We start from the raw sequence: 25,138 nt of genomic DNA, 5'->3' as shown, positions 1-25,138 counted from the left end.
GTTTAGATACCTTGAGATTAAAGGTGTGTGAGATTAAAGGTGTGTAACTTAAGAGTATGACTTACAAGTGTAGAGATCAGATTTAGAGACAAGACCTAAGGGCATGATTAAAGGTATAACTTAGAGGCGTGGCTTAGAAGTAAGACATATAAAAGGCAGAGACAAAACAGACTATAGACTGAGATCAGATAATCAGACATTAGGGAGACACAGAAGAATCAGACACAGCAGACAGAGGAGACAGAGAAGGAGACACTTAGAGGAAGAGAGACTGAAGAATTAACGGGATTGAATCACACCCTGTCTGGTCTCCATTCTTCGAGTCTGCCCTCACCCTCGCTCTTGCTGAACCCCGACCCGCATACCAGAGCGGCAGCTTGGGCCGGGATACAGTGGCCACCCAAACGTGGGTTGGCCCGGGCCTCAACATTTTGCCTGGGCTGCGACGTTTTTGGCCGCCCCAACGTGGGGCTAGTGTGGACCCCAACAAGTCTTCTGTATGCCTGTTCCCCTCCCAATTATTCTTTCACCATTCCCCTTCCTACATCTACTTCAGATGTCTATTTTATTTTTCCTTCTGAGTGAGATTCAACATCTTTCCTTGAGCCCTCCTTGTTACTTAGGATCTTTGGGTCTATGGATTGTCTTGTACTTAGAGCTAATATTCATATATAAGTGAGTACCTACCATTGTCGGATCATGGAAGGATATTTTGATTCTTGGCTGGGCATGGGTTTTTGAACCCCGACTCCCATGGAGAAACGGCAGGTGTGCAGCCATGCCCCCAGAGTCCAGGCTCTTACACACAGTCTACATCTCTATTAATCTGTACCTTGCAGACAAGTTTGGCTAAGCAGTTCCTCCCAGAGAGGTTTGTATCACCATCCACCTACAGGTAGAGGGCTTGACTACAGGCTTTGGCCTCGAGAGATTTCCATATTAATGAGTTATCTAAAGGCCAGTGGGCTTAGCTAAATTAAGTTATTCCTTTTCCCAGCCCCTCCTTTTCCCCCTCCCCTATTTAAGCCAGCTCTCCCCTGGCTTCTCTGGGGAGTGCAGACCATCTATTACATGTCATGAACAATAAAACTCTTGGAAACCACGAGTTATTGGGACCTGCTGTTGTGGAAAGCACCCCAAGGGTTTCTACCAGGAAGTTCCCACATACCATGCCTGTCTTTTTGGGTTATCTTACTGTGGATGATATTTTCTAGTTCTATCCATTTGCCTGAAAATCTCATGATGTCCTTGTTTTCAGTATTTGAGTAGTATTTCATTGTGTAAATGTGCCACATTTGCTATTCTTAACAATGCTGCTAGGAAATATATATATTCCTTGGGCCATGACAAGGAAGTAATTTCAGACAGGAATCTAAATCTTAGGCTAGAACATAAAAGTAATTTCAGGAAGAAATCTAAATCTTAGGCTAGAACAAAGAAGTAGGCTCATCTATTTTGGTCATCCTGATAAGCCCTTAGAAACAGTGATCATGGGAGTGGTCACTGGACTTGGTTTATTGCCTTGCTCAATTATTTGGATCTACTGTATTGCTAGTTGCTCAACCTAGAACCCGACATTCATATTTTCATGTAATTAAAATGGTATAAAAGCAGATTGGGAAAAAAATTAAACTCATCTCAGCCTCAGAACTGGCTGGGGTCATGCTGCAGTGTTGCCTAATGGTCTTTTTTCTTTTTAATTCTCATTCCTACACTGGGGAACCTGTTGACTGACTGGGATGGTGTGTGCGTGTGTCTGTGTTTGTGTGTGTGTGTGTGTGTGTGTGTGTGTGTGTGTGTGTGTGTGAGAGAGAGAGAGAGAGAGAGAGAGAGAGAGAGAGAGAGATTGATTGATTCTTAACTCTTTGCTTTAATCTTGTTTTCCTAGCTTCATTCTTTGAATATGCTGTGGACATAACAAGAGGCAAAGCTGAGTTTACCCTCCATCATCACTCTCCATTTACTATTACTCGGCATTTATTAGTCTCCCCCTTTATAGGTAACAGTTTAGACTTATTATTTATTTGAAGCCAAATAGAAAGGTACAAATACTCCTGCAAGTGATGGAGGACATGAAGTGTAGGGGTCTTAGTTTTGTCCTCAGTGGTCCATGCAAGCACTGGAAAATGACATACTGCTATATCTAATAGCCTTTCTTTTTCTAACTTATCAGAAATTTATGAAAAGTTGATCATAACTGAAGGGTCAATGTCCCAGTAAATTAATTAAAATGTGATTTCTGAGTATTGTCTCTTTTTCTGGAAGTGGGTGATACTCAGACTAAAATTTAAGGACCACTATCCCAACATAAGTTCATTCAGGAGTTTGGGTCATAGATGCTTCCCTAAAGTTCATTGTATCCTTAGACAAGTAACATACGAAAACCTTCCCTTATATACATTCTCAACTTTTCCCTCCTTGGAAACAATAATACAACCCCCCCCCCTCGTGGGGGTGAGAATTTCACTATGTGACTTGAATCTGCATAGAAGAATAGCAGCTTTAGGGATTATTTGTCACCATTTTCTAAGACTAGAAACCTGTTAGTTTGGAGTTATCAGAACAAGAAGAAATTTTCACCCAACTAGTCAAATGAAGAGGAAGACCAAGGCAATTAGTAACCACTTTTAGACCTTATCAGAACCAAAGTCTCTCTCTTTCACTATGTGTTTTTGTTTTGGTGGTGGTGGTGGTGGTGGTTTTGTTTTGGTTGGTTTTATTTGAATCTGCATCTCTCTACTTAACCTTGGTAGACCTTGCATGTCCTATATTTAGTACAAACACATACCACAAAGCCTAGAATGTTCATTCTCCTCCTCCTCCTCCTCCTCCTCCTCCTCCTCCTCCTCCTCCTCCTCCTCCTCCTCCTCCTCCTCCTCCTCCTCCTCCTCCTCCTCCTCTTCTTCTTCTTCTTCTTCTTCTTCTTCTTCTTCTTCTTCTTCTTCTTCTTCTTCTTCTTCTTCTTCTTCTTCTCCCTTCCATCTCTGTTTCTTTCTCACTTTCCTTCTGTCTCCCTCCTTCCCTTTGTAATTTTAGGTAAGAAAATGAATCTTCTACCCAACAAAACTATTCCCAGAACTTAATGTCATTTACCCAACAAATCAGTGACTCTTGCAAAATATGTGAGAAGTGTCTATTTTGCTTTCAATTCCATATTTTGTCATGGTAATATTTAAGTATTTGTTGGAGTTATTTCTTTTCTGTATGAAGATCTACATTTTTATTTGGTCTTACACATCTTTCCCTTTCAGTATATTTTCTAGTTCTATGCCATACTGGCATCACCCTGTTTTTAAACATACTTTAAGCTTCTTGTGTTCAAACTTCAAGTGATAAGCAACATATCCTGGTTAAGATGATATTAAGTGCTTGCTTATGTTCTTTCAATTGTACAAGAGGATAATTGTATTCATTTAAAAATCAGTATTTAAGAATTTCCATAAAGGATGCATGTTTACATGTGCAAATGGACTTCCAGACTTTCATTGTTTTGCAAATTTGAGGAAAATAATAATTCTATATTTTCATCAGGAACAAAATTTTTTTAGTATATTAAATGAAGACAAATATTAGTTTCCATTATAAAGTTGAATATAGAATAGGGCAGGAACTTGAAAGAAATCAGGGTAAGATAAATCCACAAAGATATTAATCTCCAAAAAGAAAGAAATATAAATTGGTATAAATGTTTTCAAGGGTAAATAGGTATTAAATAATTAAATTCAGCCTTTGATCTCATTTCTTGGAAGACAAAGGCAAAGACAGGCATGTTGCTTGTTAGTTTGGTGCCAGTCTAATCTAAAGGACAAATTCAAGTCAGACCAGCCTACACACAGAAATCATGTCTCAATAAATAATAATAATAGCAATTGCTTTGAATTACCAAAATGAAGTTGGTTATATGTTAAATGGTTATGACTGTATTGTACATCCTCTTTGAGAGAGGTCAACATGGAGCAGACTTCTGTGGAAAAGAGACTGCTTACTTGAACCAGTTTATATTTATGATGACTTCAAACTACTAGACAAAAGATATGCTATGTTGGGAGAGAGGCTCTCTGTTTGTTTTAATAGAAAAGAAGATAAAGATTTAGATTCCTTCCAAAATAATAAGGATCAGATTTGATAGAAGACCCCCTGAAGATCATAGAGGCAGAAAGAAAGGAGAAAGTCAAAAGGACCAAATATCTGGTAATGTATAGTGCTAAATCCTCTATTGAAACAATCCTAATACTGACTGAGTCATATATGTCTCCAGTTAAGACTTTATCTTACATGGACAATAAAACTTGCTGTCTAAAGGGTCTTCATGACGTATTATTACATACCATCATTTCAGATGGCATGAATGAAGACATATTGCAGTTTGATTATATGATCAAACTAACTTCAATAAAGATAGTTGTCTTTCACTGCTCAAACATGGGGGAATCACTGTATCCCTAACCTCAAGCTGTATTACAGAGCAATAGTGATAAAGTCTGTGGTATTTGTACAAAGACATCCAGGTAGGTGAGTACAATAGAACTGTAGACCCAGAAATGAACCCACATACATATAACAATTATATATGGGATCTATTGGGGCTGATTACAAATAATTATAGTCTAGGACATGGAGGAAACAAAATAGGAAGCTTAGTTTCAGGAATTCTACCCTTCTTTTTCTTTCTTTCTTTATTTTTTTGATAATAGAGAGTTGAAAAGAATAAAAGAATAAGGGGTATTGAATTATTATAATAAAGTAGACAAATGGGGTTACTTATTGAATCTACATTTAACCCAAATATATTGGATACCCATAATCTTACATTGACACAGAATTTTGTATTTTGATATAAATCTGTTTATTTTTGATACACCTAATATATACTGTTTTTACTGTTCATTCAAAGTGTTATAATTAATAATTTCTATGTAATATAATGTTATGAAATATAAAGTTATAGTACTTTTGAAAGCTATTATTTCAAACTGTTGTGATGATAAAATGCAAGTTATGAACTATTAGGGATGGTTAATAAATATAAATTAATAGTCAAATAGTCAAGCTCATGGTCATATTAGAATCTAGTTTAGTTAAACACAATAAAATGTTTTTAAGGTTATTTGGATACTAAATAGCTAAAAATAAACTATGCTTGGCAATTTACATATATTATAGATGAATAGTCTTCAGAATCCTCAGAGATCCTCAGTTTATGGCATTTAAAGATGTTTTATTAACTAAAGATATTTTTTCAATGGTGAACCATGTTTGCTCTTGCTGGTATCCCTATTCTACTTCAAAATATGTGATGAACACCAACAACTTCCATATGGGGTTACTTTAATAGTGGCAAGCTAGCCACAGGGCAAAGAGAATGCACTAATTTCATCTACAGACAAAATGCTGTCCAAAAGGACAAATGAATGCAGGAAAGTTGACTGCTTAGCTCTGCCAAGACAGGGTAACTATGTCATTCAAAATCCCTGCTTCACAAAAGGTCTGTCAGATACTCTGGGACACAATGCTGAAGGTAGATGCTCCAACATTATATAGAATACTGGGGATTGTCCAGGTGCTCAACTGTCCCTGTCATTTCTATAATTTTTGGAAGCAGTGTTCTTGTGCTTCCTGCATACTCTGGTAATATCTATTCTTTCTCAGTCTCTGATTGGGTTGAACTAGATAGCCATAGTCTTATTACAAGCATAAGGTGTTTAGATCTAAGAATGTGTTTTTAGAATGATAATACTAGTTGAACAAAAACTGATTTAGATGCAGGACTCTGAATTCACCAATATAGGGTTGATAATAAAATACTTTCTTCTGAATTGTAAATTATACACTTGACTTTTTGAATGAATCTCTTACCTAATAATTTTGATAATTTTATCTTAATTATTCATACAGAATGTTGCTTATTATTGTAAGATAAAGAGACTTTTTAATTAGTCAAAAAATGAGAATTTCTGAGGTCTGGGCTACTGCTATTTATTGTATGCTAAATAAAGCTGAGCAGATCTGGTTGCACCTGGGAATGAGAAAATCCTCACATACACCAGATATTGCTATGTATTCTTGCCCCCAAGTTATCCCTGATTGCTCAATAAAGATTCCTACAGTATGTAGCTAGGCAGAATTGAGTTAGGAACGCTTTGTTTTCCATTCTTGGAGATTCAGGCAGAGATTATGAAGAGACAAAAGAGGAGAGGAGAGAAGATACGATGTCATGGGGAAGTTGAATCATGAAAACATGGCCATGAGGGCTGGTAACATGTTGTAAGACTGGCCCAGGAAGAACATGTCAAGTTCTATCACAGGGTTATTGACAAATAAGTAGATAAAATTGATATCTGCCCAATTCTAGTGCTGTCCAGGTTTATTATAAATATAAGGGGCTAGTGCATTTTATTTTAGACCTGAATGATCTAATGTGGGATAGAAACCTCATATAATAATTAACACAACATCCAGTAAAAATAGCGGGTTTGGGGCTGTGTACATGTGTATAAATAAAAGTGCAAAGAGAGGGATAGATTGAGGAAGTCAAACTAACACAAAAAATTTTGTTTGATTTTTGATAAAAGTAAATTTAAAAGAAGCTAAAATGAAAACCTCAATAACTCAGTTGAATTTTTTTAATTTAAAAACTTCAACAGCAAGTTAATAATACTAAACTAAGTATTGGCCAATAAAAAATAAATTAAAATATAAACAAAATATGAAAACATCTTGAGACATTGTGAATAGTAGTAGCTTCTGAATTAAGAGCACTAAAGAATGAGAGGAGTACAGTGATGTGGGACGAGAAAATATCTTTAGTAAAATCGCAGAATAAAAATATTGAAACCTAGAGAAAGATAAGTCCTTTAGGGTACAGAAGATTTACAGAACACTAAATAAATAAATGACACAGAAAAGATATTCTTCAGCATATTAGCAGTGCAATTATATGGATAAAAATGTAGGTAAGTACATAAGTAAGTAAATATAAAAAAGAAAAGGAGAAAACTAATGATTGATGAGATATTGAAAATTAATCTATTTTCAGCATTCGTTTTCTAATTGGTCATCCAGTACAGAGAGGATCAACCATGAAATCTATATGCACAAAAAAATAAATCAAAAAAATGAACCCAAAGAAAAAAACCACATGATCATCTCACTAGATGCTCTTCATGTTCTATATATGCACTGCTAGGCATCTCACCTTAGGTCGCCCACATTGACTCTTGGGAGCTTATCCCATACCAGGTTTCTTGCATGTCTTAGAGATGCCCCTCTTCTGCCTGCAGGTGCCCTCACCACCTGCATATTTCCATTAATTCTTTTGGCCCTCAGCTTTCTTTTCTTCCTCTCCCCACAGCTGATTCTGACCTTCTCATAGTACTTCTCATTTCTCCCACCCAGTTCTCTCCCTACCTCTGCCTCTTAAGACTATTTTATTCTTCCTAAGTGAGATCTAAGTATCTTTGCTTGTGCCATCTTTCTTGTTTAGCTTCTTTGTGTCTGTGGATTATACCATGAATATCTTGTAATTTATTGATATTGTCCACATATAAGTGAGTACATATCATGTATGACCTTTCGTGTCTGGGTTACTTCACTCAGGATAATATATTCTAGAGCCATCCATTTGCCTGCAGAATTCATGGTGCCCTTGCTTTCAATAGCTGAATAATAATCAATTTTGTAATTGAACAGCAATTTCTGCATTCATTATTTAGTTGAAAGAAGAGTGGATTGTTTCTAGCTTCTGGCTATTACAAATATAACTGCTATGAATATAGTGAAGCATATGAACTTGTGGTGTTGAAGCATCTTTTGGATATATACCCAGGAGCTGTATATGTGGGTCTTTAGGTAGAACAAATATTTCTAATTTTCTGAGAAACCACCAGATTGATTTCCATGTTTGCCCTCCCATCTGCAATGGAGGGGTGTTTGCCTTGTTCCCCATCTTTGCTAGCATCTGTTGTCCCTTGTGTTTTCTGATGGGTATAAGATGGAATCTCTGAGTTATTTTGATTTGCATTTTTCTGATGACTAAGAACATTGAACTTTTCTTTTAGTGCTTTTCAGCCATTATAGATTCCTCCATTGAGAATTCGGTGTTCAGGTCTGTACCTAATTTTTAATTAGTTTATTTGGATTGATGGAGTCTAGCTTATTGAGTTCTTTTTCTATTTTGGATTTTAGCCCATTATTGGATGTAGGGTTATGTAGCAGGAGATATTTAGAAAATCAGCATAGCTCCAGCTAGTTCCTGGGCAGCCACCATGTTTCTACTCTATGTTCCTGCTCTGACCCTGGCACCAGCTAGACAGAAGAACTGTCCCAGGATCCATGAAAAGTTGGTGTGGCTGTTGCTTCTGCCGGTCAGCTTTGTGGACACCATGGCTCTAAGCATGGCTCTTGGGTCAACTCCACCACCCTCATGTTTCTCGGCTCAGAGTAGACAATAACTGACATCCTTCTGGTACCCAGTAGAAATAAAATTCTTAATGCTTAAAGATTATCCAATAGATTTATATATCACCAAACACTCAATACACGAGATGCCTACACAATTAGAAGTGTAAACCCAATATCTAACCTTTTTATATGAATAGCTACCCAAGACTGCTAGAGACACAAACGTCTGCCTTCATCTTGCTTCTCCTTATATTTCTCCCTTCCCCTTCCTTTTTTATTCCAACTTCCAGCTCCACTTTCTTCTACTGCCAAATCATCAAGCTCCTTTGCAAATACAATGGGCAGGAAAAAATCCTGCCACAGGTTTAATGAAGATCTTCCCCAGTTTGTCAGCTGCCATTTTGATTCATTGACAGTGTGTTTTGCCTTACAGAAGCTTTTTAGTTTCATGAGGTCTTATTTATCAATTGTTGATTTAGAACTTGAGCCATTGGTGCTCTGTTCAAGAAATTTTCTCCTGTACCAATGCATTCAATATAATATTCTACTTTTTTTTCTTGTAGATTTAGTTTTTCCAACATTATGTTGAGGCCTTTGATCATCTTAGACTTGAGTATTGTGCAGGATAAGTAATATTGTAACTGTTTGCCTTTTTCTACATGCAGATATCCAGTCAGATCAGCACCATTTGTTGAAGACCCTTTTTTTTATTCCATTGTATGGTTTGGGGTTCTTTGTCAAACATCAGGTGTCTATAGGTGTGTGGGGTTATTCCTGGGTGTTCAATTTGATTCCATTCATGAGCCTGTCTGTTTCTATACTAATAAACTAACATTTAAAAATCATCAAAACACAGAAAAAAGAAATAATGAGCTCTGAATCATGAAATGAAGAAAAGTCAAGACATTTATAAAGGCAGACCCATTAGAATAATACCTGATATTTAACAGAAAAAATTAAAGATAGAAACATTTCAGAAAATGCTTTCCAGTACAGAAAAATGGTAACTGTTAACCCAGAAAAATGATTTCTTCAGTTTAAGGGAGAAACAGAAACTTTCCAAGACAAGTACGGGTCTCAGTAATTTATGACTTGCAAGCTAGTATAGGGAGAACTCTAGAGAAAATCATCTATCTGAAAAAAAAAAAAGCCAAAACACTGAAGAATTCACATAGAACAATTAAACACCAGGACACGTAATTAAAAGACATGTAATAAAAAAATGTGAGAAAACATAAGAAAACCACCAAATGATGGAATTTAATATACATGTTTTGATAATAAATGTGAATATTAATCAGCTCAATTCCCCGATAAAATGACACAGGCCAACAGACTGGATTTGTATTAGTTCCCCAAGAAATACAGCTCAAAACATCTGACAGATACTATATTAGGGTAAAAGGATGTCGACATGTATTCTAGGCATATGGAACAAATGCAACTTCCAAGAAGGGAAGAGTAGGTATTCTAATAATGCAGAAAATGGGGTTCAATCAAAAGCCATCAAAAGATATAAGGAAGACACCTTATATTCATTAAAGGAAAAATCTAATAGCACACTACTATAGCCCTAACCATATACAAGAAAACACAGGAACATGTAATTTTATCAAAGTGCAATTGGATACAAAACCACACAGTGACTCCAAAACAGTGAGAGTGGATGATTTTAATGTCCCTTTATCATTAATAGACAGATCATTAAGGATAAATTTGTAAATAGATACAATAAATCAGATGATAACAGAAATTTACAGAAATTTCTACTAAAACTCTAAAGTATATGTATTCTTCTTAGCAGCCCATATGAATTCCTTCAAAATCAAAGCACATATTTGAATATGGAGCAAGAGTAAAATCTCCATATATTGGAATATCATGCTGCATCCTTTCAGACAACAATGGAGTAAAGCTCAGCATTAACAGCAATAGAAACAACAGAGAACACACACACACACACACACACAAAAAAAAAAAAACTGTGAAGATCGAACAATACACTGATGCAAGGTAATTGTGTTAGGAAGGAAATTAAAATTGCACATAATTGAATAAAAACAAAACCACAACATATCAAAATCTATGGGATACGATGAAAGAAGAGTTAAGAGGAAATTTTATAAAACTAAACACCTACAAATTGAGAGGTATAAAATTGAAAACTTAATTATATACAAGAAGGCTTTGAAAAAAACAAACATAAATAATATTTCAATAATATTTCAATACTATTTCAAATAGGTAGATGGCAAGAAAATCAGCCTTGCAATTAGTGAACTAGAAATGAACAATTATTACAAATAATCAGTGAAACAAAAACTTTCCCCTTAAAATAGATTAATCAGGCTTTCAGTTAGTTTTAGCAAAATAAACTCTAAGAAAGTAAGGATATAAATGAATAAAATTAGAGGGAAAGGGAGCAGATATTATAGAAAACACAAAAAATATAGAATTATAATTTGATTTGTTTGGAGTTTGCCTGTTTATTTCATAAAGAGAAAATGAAAGATAGGGTATGATATTCGATGCAGGGGAGGGAGGCCCAGGAGGAATGAGATGACAACAGGTAATGATCCAAATATACTATGTGGAATTATATCCAATAATTTCAAACAATGAGTGCAAAAAGAACACAATTAAAAGCTATGGAAAATTAAGTTGCTGTATCAGAAAAGCTCAGTCAAGCATCAGTTTCAATGATCAACAGTATTTCTGTCATACTTTGTCTTCTATGTTTGAAGTCAGTGATCTCACACCTTAAGTTTCTTATTAATTATTCTCCCTCCATTCCTATCTTAGATCAGGATACTAATGATACTTCAACATATTGCTGATAAACGTAATCTGCAATTCCAGGCATTAGTTTTAAATCACATGATACTCTAGCTAAAAATGAGTCTACATCATAAGCTATCAGGATGATAATTTTTAAAACTATATACTTTTCTGTCCCCAAGTTCATATTTATTAATTCTGTTGCATTCCATAAATATCACTGTCTTTTACTGCATGTGCAGATTTATTTATCTACCTCTTATTATATTCTTTATATGTAGGTCTATATGTTCCTGATTGCAAAAGAAATTACAAGGAATAAATAAATATACTTCACACACACACACACACACACACACACACACACACACACATTATGTTGTTTTATAGTTGTTTAGATATTTTGGCTTTTCTTCTTAGTGCAAATATATACCTCTTCACTCTGTGTTCTAGCACATATTTTTTAGCTCAAATCACATAACTAGATATTCAGATAGATTTCAGCTTTCTCTAGTATAAACAGATTATAAGAACCGTCTTTGTAGATAACTTTTCTCAGGTTATGAGGAACAACTTATATCTCATTATCTATTTAATGCTCAATAGGCATGATAGAAAAGCTCCTACAGGGAAGGGAGGAACTTAAGTGGTGTGAGAGAGGAGCTCACTTTTCTTCTCAGTAGTGTTTGCAAGCACTGGAAAACTATATTAATCCATATCACATAGCCATCATTTTCCCTTCATTTCAGAAACTTATGGCATTGTGTTCATAACTGCATGGTCAATGGCCCAATAAAATAATCAGCATGCAATTTTTGCTTGTCTTTCTTTCTGGGAGTATGTAGAACTCTGATAATTAGGTTTATTTTTTTTTTTTTTTGCTTGTTTGTTTGTTTGTTTGTTTTTGTTTTTGTTTTTTTGAGACAGGGTTTCTCTGTGTAGCCCTGGCTTTCCTGGAACTCACCCTGTAGACCAGGCTGGCCTTGAACTCAGAAATCCACCTGCCTCTGCCTCCCAAGTGCTGGGATTAAAAGCGTGCGCCACCACTGCCCTGCCTCAGATAATTGTTTAAGGGCCACTGACACCGCATAAGAACATGCAGGATTCCTGGTAATGAATGCTTCCAGAAAAACAATTGTATTCTTAAAACCAGTACCAAATGAAAATGTTCCCTGGTGTACATTTTCACCTTTTCCCTCTCTGGACTAATAGTACAAATACTGTGTGTGTGTGTGTGTGTGTGTGTGTGTGTGTGTGTGTGTGTGCACGCACGTGCATGTGCACACGCGCATGGGTTTATGGAGTGCATGGTGTCTTTATCTAGCCCTCTCCACATTACATCTTGGTGTCAGGTCTCTCCTAAAACCTGGAGCTTCCTATTTCATGTTAGCTTGCTGGTCACAAACACCCAGGATCCTTCTCCTATATCCCTCTTACTCTCACTCTTTCCAGTGCCTAGGTTACAAGAATGCACCATCACACTTGGCTTTTGCATGGATGGTAAATTTAGCTGGGGATCTTGACATTGATGCTTTTACTTGTCCAGGTAGCTTGAAGGATTTAGTTTATTCCTGAACGATATTATTTCTTCCCCTTTGTTTAATACTTGTGGTGGTTAGGAGTATGTCTAGCCCAGGGAGAGTGGCACTTCTTGGAGGTGTGGTCTTGTTAAAGTAGGTGTAGCCTTTTTGGAGTAGGTGTGCCATTGTGGACTTGGGCTTTAAAACCCTTACCCTAGCTGCTTGGAAGCCTGTCTTCTCCAGGCGGCTTTCAGATGAAGATGTAGAACTCTCAGCTCCTCCTGCACCATGCCTGCCTGGACACTGCCATGCTCTTGCCTTGACGATAATGGACTGAACCTCTAAACCTGTAAGCCAGCCCCAATCAAATGTTGTCCTTACAAGAGTTGCCTTAATCATGGTGTCTGTTCCCAACAGTAAAACCCTAACTAAGACACTATCATATTTCACATTCACCAGAGTGTCCACACAACCATGCACTTAAATCCACATACTTGAGGCTTGTGGTTTTTTCTTGTAAAATGCTTAACAAATAGTTCATATTTATTCACTTTTTTTTGACATAGTTGGCTCTCTTTAAACATCCATGCCACAATGCAATCTCCAATAATAAAAAACTTTCATAGAAGTTTTCTCAATTTGAAGGATGTTGAAAATTTTTCCCTTTTTTTTTTTTTTTTTTTGGTTTTACTTAAATGAGTGATACATATTCTTAATTGATACTATAGTATTTACTGTTTGTTTTTTTTAACCTTGAAGCCACATATGCTATAATTCTTTAAAAATAAATGTGACAAAAATATTCCCAAATCCTTGTGTCTGAGTCTGCATTTAATTTAGCCTTGTGCTATATTTACAAACCAACTGACCATGGAGTTCAAGGTTGAAATGGACTTTCACTTAGAATTGTCATGACAAAGAGAGGATACTGTGTTTGAATTTCAATATAAATGAAAAGGAAGCAAAACTCAGTATTTATGCAGTTTATATTCATAAATATAATACAGTTTTAAATTGCATACAGAGCCATATGAGTAAAAATACTAAATTTAAAAAATCAAGTATAATAGCTAATTTGAAATTTATTATCTGTATAACCACAAACCAAGGATTTCTTACAGTACTTTTCAACTATTCTGTAAGTTTACAGTAATTTCAAAATGTTAATTTACTATAAAAAATAATTTCTTTGTTTCCCAAACCTCATTTTGTTCATTTAAAAATGCTTATTTTTATTTTGTTTATGGATATTTTACCTACATATATGTGCCTTATGGGTGCCAGGCACATTCAGAAGCAGAAGTTTGTCTTGGATCCCTTGGAACTGGATTTATTGATGGTTGTGAGCTACCATGTGTGTCTTCGGAACTAGATGCCAGATTACTGGAAGAGTAGTGGGTGATATAACCATGTAACTGCTGAGTAGTCTCTTAGCCCACATATTCCATTCTTGATTAAATTATATTCAATAGTGAAGTGATTTTGTCACAATTACTATTTCAAAAATTATAATAACATATTTTTTATTTCTTCTTTTTTATTATCAAATCATAATTTTTACTTTTTAACACAGGGGTTATAAACATGAAATGCAAGATGTGGGGAAGGGGATGACACAGGAGCATAGGTGTTCAGGGGGAATACAGATTTTGTCACAATTACTATTTCAAAAATTATCATAGCATATTTTGTTTAGCTTAGCCCTAAAATTAGAGTTCTTAAGAGTCATAAGCCGAAAGCACAGTGAAAACACCCTGTTACATCACATTCTGCTGCATTTGACATCTCCAGATATTACTAATCTGGGAAAAAAAAAGGCTAAGGGTGACAAAGGAGAGAAAATATCAGTACTTCTGGGATTGCATCTAACCTCAAATGTATGGGATTTAACAGAAAGTATATTATTTGCAAGATAATCAATCTGTAAACACATGATAAAGAGATATTGGACGTTATGTTGTATTGAACAAAAGAATTGTGTGAATTCGTCTAAAAAAAATGTTTGGAATGCCAGTAGCCACAGTGCACCTTGTGAAATAACTTAAACAAAAATCTAACTAGTAATAAATAGAGAAACCAAGTGTGTGTAGAGCTGTATTAAGGAATTTGATATTTTAAGTTAAGAATGGAATATTCTCAGGGTAATGAAGTATGAAGCAAGGTTATACCACAGCACATTAGAAGGATCACTCATAACTTTAGAGTTTTTACTGGCATACATATATTCACATAACAACATACACTACCTATATGCTGCTTATGCTAAAGTTTGACAAAAGTATACATGCACAAAATATTTAATAATCCAATCTGGTAGTAAGGATTTATAAGGTCTTAAACAGGGTTTTTATATAATATGTTTAGTAATTCTTTGAGAATTTCAACAAGGTAGCGTGATAATTGCACAACCCACTTCTTCCCAAATTCATTACCAAGTAACCCCAATTTACCTTTATGCCTTATTATTTATTTTTGTAATAACCCACTGAGCCCATACTGTGCTATGTTGCTATTATCCTATTCATGGATATGTAGCAAAGGAAATATAATTATCTATTTAAGCTGATAAATTAACTTTCATATTTATTGCTCTAGTATTCAAAATGCTAACTTATGATGTCCATTCAACAAAACAGATGAAAATATGTCAGCACATGCAGGAAGGATATTTAGGAATAAAAATGATTTTAAAAAGTCCTGAGTACCTAGTTATTCACTGGCTCATGGTCAGGTCTAGAAAAGGCTCACTCTTAAATAAAACAACCTCTTCCCTAGAAATAATAACTGTCAATGTCTCTAGTGATGGGGCTTCATGAGCCTCCCTCCTTCTAGTATGTTATATGGCTTATTCGTGTGCAGCTGTTGTGCAGCTCATCACAGGTACTATGAATCAGAATGCAGACATCCTGTTTATTCCAAAAGACACTGTTTCAATCAGCTGCTTCCCAACTTCTGAGTTTTACCATCTTTCCTCTCCAGCTTCTGCAATGATTTCACTTGTGGGAAGGTTGGTGATATTGATGGCCCATTTGTGCCTAATGAGTCCATCGGACTTTTTTTAATTCCCTTTTCCTTTTTATTTAATCTTTTTTTCTTACAATCCAGATTTTATTTTCTTCTCAGTCCACCCTCCAACTGTTCCACACCCCATACCTCTTCTCCCCACACAACTCCCCCTCTAGTTGAGGATATCCACACACTCACCCCCTACCATACCAGACCTCTAAACTCCCTGGGGCCTCCAATCCCTTGAGTTAGGTGCATCTTCTCTGACTGACCCAGCAGTTCTCTGCTGTATATGTGTTGGGGGCCTCATATCAGCTGCTGTGTGCTATGTGGTTGGTGGTTCAGTGTCTGAGAGATCTTGGAAGTCTAGGTTAATTGAAACTGTTGGTCCTCCTACAGGGTCAACCCTGTCCTCTCCATTTCCATCCCTGCATTTCTTTCAGACAGGAACAATTATGGGTCAGAGTGTTGACTGTGGGATGACAATCTCATTCCTCACTTGATGCCCTGTCTTTCTGCTTGAGGTGGGCTCTTCAAGTTCTCTTTCTTCACTGTAAGGCATTTCATCTAAGGTCCTTCCTGTTAAGTCTTGAGAGTCTCTTATCTCTCAGGTCTCTGGTACATTCTGGAGGTTACCCCCAACCTCCTACCTCCTGAAGTTGTTTGTTTCCATTCTTCTGGTCTTCAAGGCTTCAGTCCTTTTCACCCACCTGATACCAGATCATGTCTCTCTCGTTCCTGTATTACTACTGTACCAGATATGTTAACAGTTGAGCACCATGCTCACCCTACTGCACCATACCATATGGAAGCCATTCCAGTTGTCTATTTTTGGTTCCCAATATTTACCTATACTTTATTATTTCTTTCTGATTCTTAACTTGCATAATCTCCAGTGACGTTAATCCCATTTTCTCTATTCTATAAACCTTTTAAAACATTCACAAACAAGGAAAGGACACTTGGTGTTTGATTTTTTGTGTGTAGTATCTGCAGGTACAATTCACATTGTTACAACTATACTAATGAATAGCTCAGTTTTTTTGTTTGTTTGTTTGTTTGGTTTTTTTTTTGTTTTTTTTTTTGTTTTTTTTTTTTGTTTGTTTGTTTTGTTTTTCGAGACAGGGTTTCTCTGTATAGCCTTGGCTGTCCTGGAACTCACTCTGTAGACCAGGCTGGCCTCGAACTCAGAAATCCGCCTGCCTCTGCCTCTCAAGTCAAGCTGGGATTAAAGTTGTGCGCCACCACCGCCCAGCTAGCTCAGGATTTCTAAAAATTAACTTTGTATTTCAATAATCTCCCATTATGAATTAGTATGTTTTTTCATTTCTTCGCTGTTTATGAACATCTCAGTTAATTCCACAGCTTGAGTATTTTGAAAAATGCTGCAGTAAACTTGAGCCAAAATCACTTTGATATTCTAATTACACTTCCTTTGCAACATATTCAACCATAAGATTGAAGAATTACAGTAATACTATTTCCAGTTTTCTATAGTATTTCATAACTGCAGTACTAATCAACAATCACCAAAAATGTAAAAGGGCAACCATTTGACCACACCATTGCCAGTCTAAAAGATGTGAGGAGAAATCTCACTGTGGTTCTTGAGATTCATTTCCCTTATAACTAGTGATATTGCAATTTACATAAACAATGATCTTTTCTTGGATCAGTTGATTTAGAGATAAATATACATTAAAACCAACTGCCAACAATAGTCAACCCACATCATAAGTGGAACAGGTCTGGAAGTCTATTTTCTCTCTCCCTTCTGTTTGATCTTTATTCAGTTCCATAAGGCCCCTGGCTAATGTCACCTCCTTGTGGCTTCTCTGTCTTTCTCTGTCTCTCTCTGTCTCTCTGTCTCTGTCTCTGTCTCTCTGTCTCTGTCTCTCTCTGTCTCTCTCTCTCTCTCTCTCTCTCTCTCTCTCTCTCTCTCTCTCTCTCTCTCTCTGAAGCTTCATGATATTAGCCTGCTCTCTACCAGGTGGCCCTCAAGCCACCACATGAGACTGGGAACACAAATTTGTTGCCAGCTACCTGACTGGTACCTTCTGGTACCTATCTGGCTTTGAGACCTATTATCAGTATATACTTCATGGAGAAACATGTTCCATAATTGTTGACCATGCTAGTGAAGTCACCAGACTGTAACAAACAAGCAAAAGACACGGGATAAAGGCTGTACCCCTAAGCACCAGACAAACAAAGGAAATCCAGATTCCTACACTATTTCAAATTAGCCTTCCCCTGAGCATTGTAAACGGTTCTGTGGAAAAAGACACTTGACTTGAACCCTAACCTTAAAGAAAACAGTGTTTACCAACAAACTCCAGATGTCCAAATATACATGCTGAAAAAACACTAACAAAAAAAAAAAACCAAAAAAACAATAACAATGACAACCAATGGTAGCAAATGGCAACATCTGCTTCAAAATATACAAATCTCATACTAATGCCACTTGCTGAAAATGACCTGAAATTACTTCTAGACTAAGTTTTGAAAAGATACATTAAAATATGGTAATAAAAGTACAAGGAGACAAAGAGATGAATGGAATAAGGAAGTCAATATAACACATAAAATACAATTTGCATTTTTGAAGAAAATAAATTTAAATGATGCTAGAAATGAAAAACTCAATAACCCAGTTGAAAACTTTAGTTGAAAAACATACCAACAAAATGAATCATGTTAACAAAAGTAACTAATAAGAAATTAAATAAAAATATGAACAGAAGATGAGATCGTTTTGGCGCATTGTGAAAAAAACAACCTCCAAAATTTGGGTATAAAAGATCAATGACTAAGATGTCATCACAGTATCCATGGCTATGCTTATGGAAGTGGGGCTTAAAAGTAAAGTTAAGAGACATCCAGAGACCTGCAAACTACCATGCTTGGGTGAGAAAAGATGCCAACAGACCTGTCACCTGCCCTCCCTAGCACAGCATGTGAAAGCTGTACACACACAGAGGCTTGTCTATCACTATGTGGTACAGGAGAAGGAAGACATCCATCCTGTCACCATGGCACACAGATGAACCATAGACTCCTAGAGGAGCTCTTGCTGCCACAACATGGACAGAGAAGGTCACTTAGAGGCCCACTGGACACATGGCCCACCTGCAGCAGGAGGCACTATGATATTCAAGTGTGTGGTGAACAGATGGAGAGAAAGAGAAACAGAAGAGTTTGAGCATTATGAGGAGAGTTGGAACTGGAGATGAGAAGAGTAAGAGTAGCTTGCTGGGAGTAGCTAGCTACACCCTCCCATGGTGAAATACATGCCAGTCCTTCAGCTGAGGGTCATGTATGGGATGCAGAGGAAGAGGTTAGTATCTATGTCTGTGGCTCTGGGCAGCTGCCTTGTACAGCTCTGGAGATCTGGGTCCACCTTTGATCTTTCTCAGCTCTAGGCAGCTCACAGTGGGAGAGGGTGGGCCTTGTGCCTCATCCCAGTAGCTTACTGCAGCTGACCCTGATTGCCTGGGTGCAGGTGAACTGGCCTGTTGGGAATGAGCATGAGGGAACTGTCCCTGTCCCTCACTGTTGGGAAAGCTGGTTTTGCACCTTGCCTGGGCAGCACAGACCTGATGGTAAAAGCATGGGGAAGCCAGCTCTGAGGGTATGTGAATGGGCAAACTAGACCAGGTCCTCCCCAGTTGTAGTATTAGGGAGAATGGGCCCGGAGCCTCTCCTAGGAACCAAAATTGAGCTGGCTCTAGAGGCATGGGTGCAGGTAAGGCACCGCTGTGTAAGTATAAGGGATGGCTGTTGGCCTGGTCAGTCAGCTACCATGTAGTCCCAGATCCAGGGCTTTGAATTGGTCTAGCCCAAAATCTACATCATAGGTGAACTGTTGGGACATATGAAAGTCTACATCATAGGTGAACTGTTGGGACATATGAAATCAGTCCTGCTGATTCAAAGCTGCAGGATTTCACTGACACATGGCAATGACAGGATAAACTGGAGGAATTCCAGTGAGAATCTTACATTGATGTTGCCACAGAAGTCAAAGACCTCCAACCAGGCCAATAGCTTATGGCAATGAACACTTGCAAATGAATATGTGTAGAGAGAGAGGCTATTCGACCAGCCCCATGAGTGGTCATTTTAATGGACACTGTTATTTGTCTTCCTTTTTTGCCTCAGTAAGGTGATGGCATTCTAATAACCTTATTTTTTTTTTTTTTTAGATTCTACTTATTTTTATTTTATCTGCATGGGTGTTTAGCATATACATTATATATATATATATATATATATATATATATATATATATATATATATATGCACCACATGGGTGCAGAGCTGTGGAGGACAGAAGGTGTCAGATCCCCAGATACTTCAGTTACAGACCGTGTGGGTACTGGGAACTAGTGTCTTCAACTACTGATTCATCTCCCCAGCCCCCTTATCCCTTTAACTGCTGATTCATCTCCCCAACTCCTGTATCCATTATGTTTTGAATGTGTGGGATATACAGTGTGTGTGTGTGTGTGTGTGTGTGTGTGTGTGTGTGTGTTGAAACAGAGGCCATCAGTTGATACTGTATATCTCCTTCAGTTACTCTTTATTAAGGGAAGATCTCTTGCTGAAACAGAGCTGAAGTGCTCCAGAACATCACATTGGCTAGTCTAGCTGACCATGTGGCAGGAATCTGACTCTGGAAAGCTAGGATTAGAGGCAGCATAGATGCCTGCTTAGCTTTTATGTGGATTCTGGCCATCTGAACTACAGTCCTTTTCTCCTCTGAGGCATCTCCTCAGCCCTGTACCATCCTTGTCTTTAAAAGTCAAATTTGTTACCAGAGTACAAAGAAGCTTCACATATAATTGTCCCTTTGTTTATTTCTTATTAGGGAATGTGTTCAAGTTAATTCTATAAGCCCTCAGTTTTAATATAACTATATTCATGAAGACTTTTACTTCTTGCAACCTTAGTATTACCTGAGTATAAGAATGTTTTTCATTAAGTATAGAAGAATTATTAAATCCAGGCCGTTTAATAGTGACACTTTATGCCATTAATAAAAGTAAAAATCACAGAATAACATTTATGTTGCTTCTTCAAGGTAGCATGTCCTAAGAATGAGTGTTTGGATTTGTGTTCACATTTCATTGCAATCCTATCACTACAGTTTTAGCACAAGACACAGATATTAGAAGGCAAAGTTTATAATAGAATGGCAAGTTTAATAGAGACTGTGGATGTGTAGATACATTTATAATAATATAATTTAAGGGTATATACACTAATTGTAAAGTACAAATAAGAGTTGGGGAGGCTTACTGTAACATTTGTGCTGTGATAGTGAGACTATAACATAAACATACTAGATGTTACACACAGTGTACCAGGTATTCTATGTGTTTAGTCTTTATAGTTGTAAGGTAAAAAGAGAAGCTGCAATGAAAGGATGATACAGACTTGCTAGTTTGGCTTCCTGGAGTTATAAGTAGGTAATGGTAGAGTATTCCCATATTCCATCCAGCTATGTCTGAGCTGTGTGGTTCTACATAGAGAGGGTGAAAATGAGGCTGAAAATGGATTTAAAGATAATGCAATACATCCCAAGTAGTAATCTGTATTTTATAAAACAAAATATGTCATTTCAGGAATTATATTTTAATTATCTTGCCACAGAGATTATAATGTACAAATTAAATTGAGTGCATATTAGCCTTACATGCTGACCTTGTTTTTATTTTGAAGATTTAGTGTTCAGTGTTACTAAAATTTTGTAATTAAGCTAATTAAGTAAACTTGTGAGCCACTTTTGACTCTAATAGAATGGTTGCTGGGGTAAATGAGTTAACATCTATCTAGGAATAATTTCACTTAAGAAGCAAGTTTTAGGAGAGAGAATTATAAGCAGCAGGGCCTTGTTCTTGACAGTAGAATGGCAAAATACCAGTAAAGGAAGCCTGGGCCATAGACTAAGCCATTGCAATGAATGGTTTCTAATCTGTGTGTTTGAGTGGCTAGCAAGCTCAAGCTCCACATCTCCATTCTCTCCATGTGCCACTTTCCCACAGGACTCATTAGCATCAGAAGCTCTCCCAACACCTACATCCCGAAGCCAGTGCATGCAACCTAAAGTGGTTGATCAAATGTGGAAAGAGAGAAGGCATTACTGTTTCTTTTTCACTACTAACCTCTTACCTGCCAAATATATGGTCGTGATTTCTTCTTTCCATCCAGAGGAAGGTGACTGACAGGAGAAGAACACTCTGAGTCTGTTGATGAAACTGTCTAAACTCTGATGCCAAGTTCCAAAGGCACCAGGTATGCCCTAGTATGCTTTCTTGAATACTTCTGGACACATATACCAGCTAAAAGCCTATATCTATCCTGACTTCTAAAAGTGCTATAGAGATTTGTATCGACTGGGCCATGTGCCACTTTTTAGGTGGATTCTCCTAGCAGAACCTTACTACACCCCATTAATAGTTTTTTCACACCATGGCAAAACCCTTCGAAATCCTCTCATTTTAGACAACAGGTAAGATGCTGTCTATCTGTATCCTTTTGAGAGCCTTAAAATTGATCTTCAAAGAAAAATATTATCTGAATTTTTGTTAGATGCATTTACCAAACATAAGCAGGCAGTTCTTTTGACTCATGGTATACCAAATCTTGTTTGACAGCTTTTGTAGTTATTCTTTGGTTTGTTTTATATTTGTTACAATGAAGCCATTACATTCTCTAAGACTAAGGAAACCCTAATCACACTCACTATAACCCTAATCTCTACTCTCAGCCACTGTGGAGCCTGCCCTTCTATGTTAGGCTCACTCCATCTTAAGTTTACTGTAAAGAAGTGCTGTGATAAACTATTTTGATGGAACAACTTAAAGGAGATGGGCTTTATTTCTGATCACAGTCGAAGGCGCAATCCATCATGGCAGGAAAAATACAGTGGCAGGAGTTTGAGCAGGTGGTCACATCAGAGCCACACCTGGGAAAAAAGAACTGAATTTAATTGCTGTTCAGCTCCCTTTCTCCATGCACACAGTCCAGGTTCCTTGTCCAGGAAATGGTCCTTCCCACAATTATGATAGTTCTTCACACATCAAGCTAAGCCCCACAGCCATATCCATAGACTCATCTACCAGGTGACACTAGATTCGTCAACATTAATACCGACAGTCCTATCCATTGAGAACTGTGAGAAAAAAAAATCTATTTTAAAAATGAAGGGGTATTCAAAGTGATCAAAAATCTACAATGAAGCACACACACACACAAAAAAAAGTCTTTGTAAATGGCAGTGCTTAACCTGGGTAAATATCCTCCAAACACAGGAAATGAGTTTGACACTTCATATTGTTGTTTTGGTCTCTGGCATTACTCCTTGGGTTAGGATTCACTCTCATTTAAGATCTCGTATGACTAAAAACATTCCAAAAGGCCCACTATAATATAGTGTCTGTCAAAGGAAAGGCTGCTAAGGTCAGTATCTAAGAGCAAGACGGGGCATAGTTCTTTACTCATGAATGGGACATGACATTGTCATGGGTCAGGAACACTTCCATTGGCCACCACTGGCCACTAAGATCATTGGTATATGTGTGTGTGTGTGTGTGTGTGTGTGTGTGTGTGTGTGTGTGTGTGTGTTAAAGATGTGTATGGAGATGGTTGCGAAGACAGAAGAAAAATATGCAGTCCAAGGAATCATTTCACTGGAATTCCTCACACATCACATGTACACACATGTAAATAGGAGTGATTTAAAAGGCTGTGCAATTCCAATAGAATAATGAGTTATTGAGAAGAGGTAATAAGATCATCCACAGATGCAGTAGTTCACTGTTATTCATTCTGTACTTCCCATTTCGTATGACTTAGAGCAGAGTGGATTTCTACAAGTGCTTTCTCACTATTCCTTGGTGCTACATACTATGTTTAAGCTTAGTACATCATGAAATCAATGATCATCTGTTTTCTAATTTTTAAATTTTATTTTTATGTGTATGAGTATTGGTCTGCAAGTGTATATGTGTACTATGCCTACTCCTGGTGCCTGTGAAGGTCAAAAGCGGTTATCAGATGCCTATGGTACTGGGGCTATGGATAGTTGTGAGATGCTATGTGCTGCTGAGATTAGAACCTGGGTCCTCTGCAAGAGTAGCAAGTGCTCTTAACAGCTGAGCCATCTCTCCAGCCAAGTTTTCTGTACCTGTCATTACATGGTTAGACTATTTTGGACTGCAGCCGTAGTACAAACATTAACCATGTTACCTGTGCAGGCATTCTATAATAATATGCATAACATTTAGATATACAATAACAACTTCTCCATTATATATAGTCCAACCATTTGATTTTCTGTTTTAAAAAGTGTAACAGGTAGTTGAACATAGGATTATAAATAATATCTGTAGTCATTTTGACTTTTAAAAATGTAACTATTCTTTTGGGTATTTACTGATAGTATATGGTAGATGTGATTTTATACTTCTCATTGCTTTCTTTATAGTGTTTCCTCTTTAATGTAACTATGAACATAATGTTCTTCTGTATCATTGAACTGGTTTTCTTACTTAAACATTTATTTTTGATCTCATGATTTGGTCACTTTTAAACCATGCCTACCATAGATGCTTCTTTCTCTGGTGGCCATTATATTAGCTTCAGAGTATTTCTAAAGCATCAGTAACTTCTAGGTCTCTTTATTTCCATGCCATAAACCTATGATTATCTATCCTCTTCCAAACCCTGGGACTAGAAGTAATGCCTTTGCATTCAAGGCCGGCAGGTGCTGTACTCCACACTGCTGAAATAAAAAAAATGTTTGGGGACACTAACAGGAAATATATATTGAGATGGGTTCTCATTTGGCTCAGAATGGCCCTGTATTCCCTACATCCACTTTGTCTGGGTTCAAACTTATAACTCTCCTGACACAGTCTCTTGACTAGTATTACAAGTATGTAACACAATGCCCAATGTTTTTCCTAAAGCTCTCAAGTTAATTACAGCAGTCAAGATAGGTGGATTATAACCATAAAATAATACAATCTATTTTATAGTGAATTAACATTTATGATACAAGGTAGATATTAATGAAAAGAAGAATATAATTGAAAAGAAGAATATAATAAATATAATATAATTAACAATATAATTGTTAATTTGTCTACCCCAACTTGATATATTAAGATCTCACCATGAAAGATAAAGAATTTAGGACAGTATGAGGAAGGGTGTTATGAAATGCAAATTTTATATATATGACATGGCTGTTGTATACAAGAGGTCACAGAAGCTGTGGTTAAGTACACTAGACCAGTACCAGATCAAGCCTCTTCAATGTCTCCATCATGGAATAAGGAAGAGGTCCTTAGGCCCCAGCCTGAGCTGAAGAGCTATAAGCAGATGGCTATTGCCTGTTTTCTTTAGGAATCTGGATGATTGAA

General features: G+C 36.8%; 1 protein-coding gene across 3 annotated transcripts in view; it reads right to left on the bottom strand.

The window, feature by feature from the left end:
- Smim10l1 (small integral membrane protein 10 like 1) overlaps positions 1-25,138 on the bottom strand; it is a 61,148-nt gene that overhangs the window by 32,792 nt on the left and 3,218 nt on the right. For 2 of the 3 annotated variants that reach the window (XR_013112678.1, XR_013112679.1), the window contains exon 2: positions 21,882-22,677. Coding sequence is in view for 1 of the 3 variants with exons in the window: in XM_076940670.1 (XP_076796785.1) it covers positions 22,666-22,677 (12 nt within the window). In the remaining 2 variants the exon portion in view is untranslated. Of the gene's footprint in view, positions 1-21,880; positions 22,678-25,138 lie in introns of those variants that run through there. The other variant, XM_076940670.1, reaches the window with a different exon arrangement.

This window comes from Arvicanthis niloticus, chromosome 9 (assembly GCF_011762505.2).
Source record: "Arvicanthis niloticus isolate mArvNil1 chromosome 9, mArvNil1.pat.X, whole genome shotgun sequence".
NCBI lineage: Eukaryota > Metazoa > Chordata > Mammalia > Rodentia > Muridae > Arvicanthis > Arvicanthis niloticus.
The sequence above is the reverse complement of the archived record's forward strand: the minus strand, read 5'-3'. Positions and strand labels throughout refer to the sequence as shown.